At 64.6% G+C, this 9598-nt stretch overlaps 1 protein-coding gene across 2 annotated transcripts; it reads left to right on the top strand.

The window, feature by feature from the left end:
* The first annotated feature begins 915 nt into the window (after positions 1-915).
* SIGIRR (single Ig and TIR domain containing) lies at positions 916-9135 on the top strand. 2 transcript variants are annotated; one of them, XM_088832102.1, is made up of 10 exons: positions 916-1372; positions 4838-5003; positions 5808-6006; positions 6506-6639; positions 6738-6810; positions 7272-7381; positions 7806-7908; positions 7973-8123; positions 8308-8497; positions 8802-9135. In XM_088832102.1, exons 1-10 carry the CDS (start codon positions 1145-1147, stop codon positions 8963-8965), a joined length of 1518 nt encoding a protein of 505 aa, XP_088688228.1. In that variant the 5' UTR covers positions 916-1144; the 3' UTR covers positions 8966-9135. The 2 variants fall into 2 exon arrangements, with proteins under 2 accessions (XP_088688228.1, XP_055271088.2); XM_055415113.2 differs by lacking the exon at positions 916-1372 and adding an exon at positions 2761-3202 and having other exon boundaries at positions 4841-5003; positions 6738-6878; positions 7238-7381.
* Positions 9136-9598: the final 463 nt, after the last annotated feature.

Below are 9598 nucleotides of genomic sequence, written 5' to 3'. Positions count from 1 at the left end.
AGTGGCTTTTCCAGTAGTCATGTACAGATGTGAGTTGGACCCTATAGAAGACTGAGCACTGAGGAAGTGATGCTTTCAAATTGTGGTTCTGGAGAAGACTCTGGAGAGTCCCTTGGACTGCAAGGAGGTCACACCAGTCGATCCTAAAGAAAATCAACCCTAAATATTCGTTGAAAGGACTGTTGCTGAAGCTGAAAATCCAATACTTTGGCCACTTGATGCGAAGAGCTGACTCATTGAAAAGGACTCTGATGCTGGGAAAGATTGAAGGCAAAAGGAGAAGGTAGCAGATGATGACATGGTTAGATAGTGCCACCAACTCAATGGACAGGTATTTGAACGAATTCTGGGAGATAGTGGAGGACAGGGGAGCCTAACTTGTGCTGTAGTCCATGAGGTAGAAAAGGGTGGGACCCGACTTAGCGACTGAACAACAGGGTTAGCTGGGAAACTGAGGTCCAGATGGGGAAAGGCCTGGAATGCAGTAACCTCCCGCTCTCCTCTGGTTTTCCGTGGGCTTCCACGGAAAAGTGAGGAGTGCCTGCACCTATTAGGGGCAGGAGTCAAGGCAGGAGTCAAGGCAGGCTTCCTGGAGGAAGAGGAAGAGCTTGGGAGGGGCAGAACTGCCGCAGGTGCCCCTGGGGGCGGCGGAATTTCCAAGGAGTCCCTGGGGCACCAAGACTGTCCGGGTTGGTTGGGCCGGTTGGGCCTCTGCCCCCAGGCCCGGCGGCCGCGGCCCCACAGGGCTGAGCGCAGGACATTCTTGAGCACCAACCAGCCTGCGGGCGCAAAGCGAGACACTTGGGTCCGCCCTCGCCCCGGCCGCTGGGCGGGGACGCACCTGCCGCCGTCGCTGGGGCTGTCGCCGCTGCGCACCTGGCCCAGGTGAGCCGCTGCGCCCTCGCGGCCGCGCGGGCCTCGAGTCTGGGCCGCAGGTGAGTGGAGATCGCTGCTCCTGTAGCGGAACTGCGTGGCGGTTTTCGGCTCCCAGGAGCCAGGACCGAGCCTGGAGCCCGGGGGGCCGAGGCTCCTCTTGGCACGTGGAGCCTCTGGGCTGTGACGGGTGCGGTTCCGCAGGAAGCGACTCGGAGCCGGTCCCGCTGCGCGCGTGGCCGAAGCTCACCTGAGTCCTGGCCCCTCGGGGATGCGGGGGCGAGGGCAGCTCTCCTCGCTCCGCCCGCGGCCCTCGGCCAGAAAGGGGAAAAGGAGCGGCACGGCGAGCGGGGCCCAGGCCCGAGGCCTCCCAGGGCGCCGCCGGCCCGGAAGCCTGCTGGCGCCGCCGCGCACCTGTCTTCGGGCGGAGCCACCTCCGGCCGCGCGGCCCCGCGAGCCCGCCCCCCGCGCCCTCCAACCGCGCGCGCAGGAGCGGAGGGTACTGAGGCCGGCCCACCCTCCGGAAGGCGGGGAGTGCGGGGCGCGGGGCGCAGCAGGGCGGCTCGGCCGGCGGGGCCGCAGCCCTCTGTGCCGGTCCTTTCCTTCGGAAGAGACGTCCGGGGAGGAAGCACCGCCAGGCGCAGAGGGCCGCCTGTCCCAGATGAGGGGTCGCTCAGCCCCTCTGGGTGCCAAGCAGCCGGCCAGACGGCAGAGCGTGGGGACGGGGCGGGCGCGGGCCGGGCCTCTGGGCCGACATGGAGCCCGGGGGAGGCGGAGTGCCCGCGCCTGGCCGGGCTTTCTAGGAACGGCGGGGCGCGCGGCCGAGCGCGGCGGGCGGTGCGGGGGGCGGGCTCCGGCTCCGCGGGCTGTGCCCTGGAGCGCCTGAGGCGCGGGGGGTTTCTCTTCGCTCTGGGGAGGGGGCCTGGGGACGCGGCGGTTAGGCCGGCCGTGAGCGGAGGCGGCTGGGCGCCCAGTCGCGGGTGTGAGGCGGTGACGCCGGCCGGCTTGTGGGGCGGCAGGCAACCTGGCAGGAGCTCTGGGAGGCAGCAAGGCTGGTGGGAACACCGGGGACTACCGAGCTCTTTGCCTCCGCCTGGGTGCTTCTGGGCAGGTCCCCGACCTCCGGCGCCCATTAACCTGTCCATCGGATGCTCATGTTGCTCACTCAGCCTCAGGGCCCACCGGGGCGCCCTGGAGGAGCTGCGGCTCAGTGGGGAAGGCGCGCAGGCAGGGTCTATGGGACCTGAGCCCAAGATGCACCATTATCCAAAGGCCCTGAGGGCCACGGGGTGGGGGTGTTTTAGCAGGGCGCCTTGGAAAGGGTCAGATTAAGGACGTAGGGTGAGAATGCTCCAGGGGAAGGCCCTGGCCCAGCGGTGAGGGCAGGGACAGGGGCCACAAAGGACCCTGCTGATTTCCATGAGCAGCGCCATCAGCCACCAGTGCTGGGCTCAGAGTGCCAGGTCATTCTAGGGTGAGGGTGCAGAGGAATCTGTGGTGATCTCAGGCTGCCCCCCACCTGGGCTCAGATTCAGGAGCCTCGCTGAGGCCTCCTGACTGCTTCCTTATGTAGAAAAGGGGGCTAAGGTCCACGTGATAACCCAAGCCCTTTGTAACTGCTCACCGTTTTGGGGCTACGCCTCGGAGGTGGCCAGGGCAGGGGCCGGAGAGCCCTGCTCAAGGCTCCATCATTGGCGAGAGTTTCCACGGGACCCGCCCCACCCCAGCAGGTCAGAGATGCTCGCTGGGGCCGGGGGAGCTACACGGGGCCCGCCCTCTCCAGGTGCCGGGACCACAGGGCTGTCCGGGAAGCAGGCCATGCTGCCCAGCTCCTTGTTGGTGTGCTGGACAACCCTGATGGGGGGTCTGCTGGCCAGGACCAGACCCCCTGATTAGGGGTCTGCTCACATATCACTGTGCGCCCCGGCCTTCTAGACCTAGCCTGAGAAGGGAAGGTCAGAGTCGCGGTGGACTGGGGCGGGCCCCGGAGGAAGGAGCCGCTTGACTCAGAGTTACAGGAAGACTGGGGCAGGCGGGGCTGGCGGGGAGAACCACCAACTGCCCGCCAGCCCGCCGGGAGGAGGGGTGCCTGGGTGGGGTTTAGGTTTAGGAGAGGATGTGACTGCAAAGCCAGGAAGCTACGGGGAAACTTCTGATTCAAGCACACAAACAAGAGCCAGGTCCTCGCCTGCTCGGCGATGCATCCGGGGCTGCTGTGCTGCTTTAGACTGGGCCAGGGGCCCAGCTGAGCAAAGCGATCGCACCCAAGCTTGCGTCAATGACCTCAGTGACGGGCATCCCCTCCTCAGGAGGAAAGAGCTGGAACCAGGTGACCTCATGCCTTCCCTGCTTAGCGTGAGCCTGCGTCCCTGTCCTCAGATGGCTTTCCCGGCCTGAGGCCTGTCCTCAAAATCAGGCCTGTGTGAGGGGAGGCCTGCAGAGCATGCAGCCTGCCTGTGCACGTGTGCGCGTGGGGCAAGTGTGCCTGTGAGGGGCGATGGGAGGCCGAGGGTGGGCGTGAGGAGCAGTGTGTGTGGTGTGGGGTGTACACAGATGCTCTTGGCGGCGTCCCTGGGGAACTCTGCAAGTGTGTGCTGTGTGCCAGGTGTGTGGATCGCCATAGTGTCAGAGGTGTGGGGAGTGTGCACATGTGCACGGGGGCCAGGTGTGCAGGCACGAGTGGTGTGCAGAGGGTGGGTGAGCAACGCGGAGACTGCGCAGAGAGGGAGGGTTGTGGCGGGCGTTACCGGGCATGGTGTGCAGGGGGGACCTGTCAACTGGCCGTGTGGTTTGGCCTTAGCTTCCAGGAGGCTCCGAGGTTGACTTTCCAGGGGTCAGAGGTATGTCAGCGTGTGGAGGCCAAAGGGCCATGACTGGAGTTGCCCTGGACCTTCTTCTCTGGGCTGGGGGTGCAAGCTGCCCAGGCCCCCATAGCCCTTGTGGCTGGTTCTTCTGTTTCAGGGACCTCCCAGGCTGCCCTCCACTCCAAACGGCTCCTGGCAGGACCCTCTGCCCCCGTCCACTGGGAGGGAACCTGTGCTTCACCCGTTTGTGAAGAAGTCCCAGCCCAGCCAAGGCAGGAGCTCCAGCTGACCCTGGGTCCATGTTGGGTCCCCCCCGTGCAGAAGGAGTTGGGGGAGCTCGTCCCCGCAAAGCCGGGGGCCTGAAGGAGCCAGGGCCCCAGTGTGTCCACTCACAGGGAGGAGGGAGAGGACTGGATGCCCAGTGAGAACCTGCCTGGCGCCAGGGAGCAGGTGCCCAAGGCCCGGGAGCCAGGAGGCTGTCCTCGAAGGCTCTGAAGCTCGGGCTTCACTGCCCTGCCCCGCAGCCCAGGTCACTGTAGAGCTTTTTGTATCAAGAAGTGTGTATGTATAGCTGCTGCCCGTCTGGTGGGTGGTGGTCCCACCCTGTGTGGGAGAGAAAGGTCATCTGTGGGTCGGTGGGGGTTTGCCTTGGAGAACCGATGGACAATGTGGACGAAAGTCTGTGGTCTGAAGATGACAAATGCGTGGGGGCGCCCGAACAGGACCTGGAAGGAAGGCTGTCCCCGAGACCAGCCTGAGCCCCGTGTCCCCTTCTGCATAGACACCTTGACCTCGAGTGCTTTGTTCTCGTTGCATCCAGGCTGGGAGTGAGGCCCAGTCAGGCCGCCGGGCACTCACGACTCCCAGCCCTTGGAGCCTCAGTACAGGCTGAGTGCGGCCATACACAGCCCCCGTCCGTATGTGGCGGCCTTGGCCCAGAGGATCTGGGAACCAGGCCAGCTCCTGGGCTCAAGAAGGGTGCCAGGAGTGCTGACCACCCTAGGCCATCAGGTGTCCCTGGGGCAGACGAAGTTCAGTCCAGGCCGTGTCCAGTGCTCTGCAGCTTCCGCAAGATAGCTGGGGCAGAGGCAGGGCTTCCAAGGCCAGAGTTACACGTTAACTCATCCTGTTCTTGTTTAACTTGCTCCTGGGGATGGCAGCAGCCTCTGACCCGTCCTGGCGCCCTGACTGACCGGCCACAAGGACAGAGATTGAATCGTGCTCAGCTCTTGGGGGATCAGTCTGCTCGGCTAAGGAGCCCCGTGGTGCTGTGGGTGGCACCAGCGTTCAGCCTGCCTCGAGGAGGCCCCAGCCACACCATGGCAGGTAGACGGTCAGAGAGGGGTGGGCACGGGCTCCACACCACCTTCTGCCGCAGGCTGGCTCCACGCTGCAGCGTGGTTAAGATGGGCCCTCTCCCTCTCCTGCTCATGGGGGCCAGTAAAGCCCAGGGATATTGGGAGTGGGCACCGGTGGGGGCCACTGGGATCGGGTGGGTAGATGTGGGCTACTGGGAGGCCTCAGTGCCAAGATGATGGCTTTCTTCTCTGACCGCTGGCTTGGGCTCATCACCCCAATTTAAAGACAAGGAAGTTCAGGCCTCGGGGAGGTGAGAATGCTTGCCCGTGGCCAGAAGAAGAGGGTCCTGGAACCCCAACTTTCTACCAGGTGGGAAGGTGCTGGCATGTCCAACCCATCTCCAAAATCACCTCTGTCCAGCTGAGGCGCCAGGGCCTTGATGTCATAGAGTGGGCCACAGGTGCACACAGAAAATGTGTATTGGCTCCTGTCCTGGGCACACAGGCAGCTAGGTGGGTCCTGCTGGGCTGGGGTGGGGGTGGGGTCACCTCAGCCATGACTCTGGCCACTGCCCTCCACACTGACATCATCTCTGAGGACAGGGCCGCCACATCCAGGGCAGGCAGAACACATAAGAACCAGCCGCTGCTGGGAGAAGATGTGCCAAGGGCCAGGCCCTGTCCCCTCGGGACCTGTGGATGAACACAGTGTGGTTACCGAGCAGCGCATACCACTGGCCTCCGCGGTTTTTTCCTGGCCCACCGACCATCTTTGCACAGTGGGAGGCTGGCATCATAGGCACAGGTAACCCACTGGGTCCTCTTTCTGCAGGAGCCTGCGACAAGGCCCCTGACTTCCTGTCCCCGTCTGGAAACCAGGTCCTGGGGCCTACCCTGGGCAGCGTGGTCACACTGAACTGCACAGCCTTGGTGGTCTCGGGGCCCCACTGCCCCCTGCCCTCAGTACAGTGGCTGAAAGATGGGCTGCTGCTGAGCAATGGAAGCCTCTATGACCTCCATGAGGACTCCTGGTAAGAGATGAGGTGTCCAGGGTCAGGTGACATGCTGGATATACCCACAGCCAGTGGCCTCTCTGACCTACACTCTGGTCTAAAATCACCTGGACACGGGCTGGGGAGTGACTGGTCAGACACGACATGGGCAGAGTGCCACTCTGGATCAGACTAAGTCAGTGACTGCAGGGACAGATGGTCCCTCTAGACACTCACTGTAGACCACCCAGGGCCATGGGTCCCAGCAGAGTGCTACGGCCTGAATTTACTCATTGACTGCTGGGCCAAGCCTGGGATCTGAGGACCTCCAGGACCTGGACCCAGGATCAAGGTGACTGTCCCAAAAGAGATCCATACCCTCTTTATGTTCTGGCGATTTCTCTTAGCTTACAGTCTAAGGACTGCCAGGAAGCCCAAATCTGCAGCCTCTTTGGGTGAGTCCCAGACAACTGGGGCTCTGGGGCATCCAGTGATGCTCTCGGGCTCCAGGTGAGGGGGTGGGGCCTGGTCTCCCCAGGGTCAAGGCCAACTGGTCAGAAGTGCTTGTGTCCAGTGTCCTGGGGATCAACCTGACCAGAGCTGAGGACTTCGGGACCTTCACCTGCTCCATCCAGAACGTCAGCTCCTCTTCCTTCACTCTTTGGAGAGCTGGTGAGGGGGTGCACTGGGGTACAAGGTAGGAGGGAGCCCTGGGGAGACTTGAGGCTCGGAGGGTGCTGGGGTAGCTCAGACAGTGGCTCTGTCCCCAGGCCTGGCTGGACATGTGGCCGCGGTGCTGGCCTCACTGTTGGTCCTGCTGGCCCTGCTCCTGGTGGCGCTGCTGTACGTGAAGTGTCGGCTCAATGTGCTGCTCTGGTACCAAGACAAGTATGGGGAGGTGGAGATGAACGGTGCGTGGGGCCCGGACATGGCGGAAGGGGGCCTCCCTAGACTCAGCTCTGCAGGTGGGGGTGAGGAGACATCCGTCCCTGGAGGGCTCTGGAGAGTGCCCAGTACAGGAAGAGGGGTGTCCCTGTGTAGCCCAGGAGGGCACGGGGCCGGCAGAAGTGGGTCACGGTAGCCTGGTTCCAGGCCTCCACCTGGAATCCGGTGCTGAGGACGAATCCAGGCGGTGCTTGAGCCGGGATCTGCTGAGTCTCGTCTGGGGGGCTTGCCTGTCTTCACTGGCACAGGGGGCAGGTTTAGGGGACCCTGAAGGTGGCTGGTCCCGGCTGGGAAGGCGGCCGCGCTGACCCGCCGCCGTCCGCAGACGGGAAGCTCTACGACGCCTACATCTCCTACAGCGACAGCCCTGAGGACCGGAAGTTCGTGAACTTCATCCTGAAGCCGCAGTTGGAGCGGCAACGTGGCTACAAGCTCTTTCTGGACGACCGCGACCTCCTGCCGCGCGCGGGTACCGGCGCCCCGCCCCTTTCCGCTCGGGCCCCGCCCCTGTCCCGGTGCACGCCCCGCCCCGCCGGGTCTCAGATCCCGCCTTCCCAGGCCCCGCCCCTCAGGTCTTGCCCGGCCCCCAGGCCCCGCCCCCCGCGCGCATCGGGCCCCGACCCTCCCAGGGACCCGCCCCGCGAATCCTCCACCCAGAGTAGGGCTCCGCCCCTTTCTGCTCGGGCCCCGCCCCGTCCCGGTGCACGCCCCGCCCCGCCGGGTCTCAGATCCCGCCTTCCCAGGCCCCGCCCCTCAGGTCTGGCCCGGCCCCAGGCCCCGCCCCCGCCCCCCGCGCATCGGGCCCCGCCCCTCCCAGGCCCCGCCCCCCGCGCATCGGGCCCCGCCCCTCCAGGGCCCGGTCTGCTGCCCGCGCTGATGCCCGGGTTCCGCAGAGCCGTCGGCAGACCTCCTGGTGAACCTGAGCCGCTGCCGGCGACTTGTGGTGGTGTTGTCGGATGCCTTCCTGGGCCGGGCCTGGTGCAGTCACAGCTTCCGGTGGGTCCCGCGCTGGGCTGGGCGGGCCTCAGCCGTGCCCGCTCTGACAGTGCTGCCCTCGCAGGGAGGGCCTGTGCCGGCTGCTGGAGCTCACGCGCAGACCCATCTTCATCACCTTCGAGGGCCAGCGGCGCGACCCCGCGCACCCTGCGCTGCGCTTGCTGCGCCAGCACCGCCACCTGGTGACCCTGCTGCTCTGGAAGCCCGGCTCTGTGGTGCGGAGGGGCGGGGGGCGCGGGGTGCTGTGGATGGGACCCCGTGAGTGGAGGCTCCGTGGTCAGCTGCCCAGAGGAGTGGGCTTTTGGGGGCCGAGGAGGCCAGGGTCTTTTTGTGTTGGCACCACCCGCCCAAACCCCACTCACGTGTTCACACAAATTAACTGCCCCACCTTGCCTCTAGACGCCTTCCTCCGATTTTTGGAAAGAGCTACGGTTGGCGCTGCCACGGAAGGTGCAGTACAGATCGACGGAGGGAGACCCCCAGACCCGGCTGCAGGGCGACACGGACCCCATGCTGATTGTGCAAGGCCGGCTCCCGGAGGGCCGGACCCGGGACCCCGAACTGGACCCCGACCCCGAGGGGGACCTGGGTATGCCCAGCAGCCCCACCCCTGACCCCGAGAAGCTCAGCCTGAGTTGGAGGGAGGCTGCATAAGGTGAAGGAGCCCCTGAAGGAGGCCCCAGAGGGGCTCAGGTGGTGGGGACCGTGCCCTGCAGCCATGGATGGCTTTAACTTCCAGCACCTCCCACTGCCTCTTTCCATAGAGGTGGTTGGGCCCAGGGCCTGCCTGGGAACCGCAAGTGCCACCATGCAGCAGAGGGCATCAGGGAGTGACCTGGCAGAAGGCAGGCAGTGTGCAGCCCAGCCTGAGGCCTGGCGGTGCCCCTCCCCAGGTGTACGAGGGCCTGTCTTTGGGGAGCCACCAGCTGTACCACATGCAAGTGTGGTCTCGCTTGGAGAGGGCCAAGGCAGTGAAGTGGATGTGTCGGACCTTGGCTCCCGAAACTACAGTGCCCGCACAGACTTCTACTGCCTGGTATCGGAGGACGACGTGTAGCCCTGTCCCCTGGAGCAGTAGGGTTACCGGGGCGCCCGGGGCAGAGCTGGGTGTTTTTAACCCTACACAGCAGGACCTGTCTACTTGCAGTTCTGAGACCTCAGGAAGAGAGAGTGGCCCCAGCCCCAGCTGTCCGCCTCGTGCCAGAAATAAAGACCTTTTGAATCCCACCCGAGTCTCCACCTCTCCCCTGGGGCAGGAAGCGGGTGTGCAGTGTCCTGGGCGGAAGGCCCCTCACTTCCATCCTGGGCCCTCCAGGGCCCTGGTTGTTCAGTTGCTCAGTCGTGTCTGAATCTGCGACCCCATGGACTGCAGCACGCCAGCCTCCCCTGTCCTTCACTGTCTCCCGGAGCTTGTTCAAATTCATGTCCATCATGGTAATGCCATCCAACCATCTCATCCTCTGTCACCCCTTTTCCTGCCCTCAATCTTTCCCAGCAGCAGGGTCTTTTCTAATGAGTCGGCTGTTTGCGTCAGGTGGCCAGAGTATTGGAGCTTCAGCATCCAGGGCCTTGTCTCACCTCATGGCCACCTGGTCGGCACACCTGGCCGCCCACTCACATGCTGCCTCTCCCTCCCGAGCCAGCTCAGGCGCCTCTCAGGGCCCTCTTCAGGTCTCCCTGCTCTGGGCTG

Source organism: Moschus berezovskii, chromosome 25 (assembly GCF_049115385.1).
Source record: "Moschus berezovskii isolate FMDL1 chromosome 25, NW_MosBer_1.0, whole genome shotgun sequence".
Lineage (NCBI taxonomy): Eukaryota > Metazoa > Chordata > Mammalia > Artiodactyla > Moschidae > Moschus > Moschus berezovskii.
The sequence above is the reverse complement of the archived record's forward strand: the minus strand, read 5'-3'. Positions and strand labels throughout refer to the sequence as shown.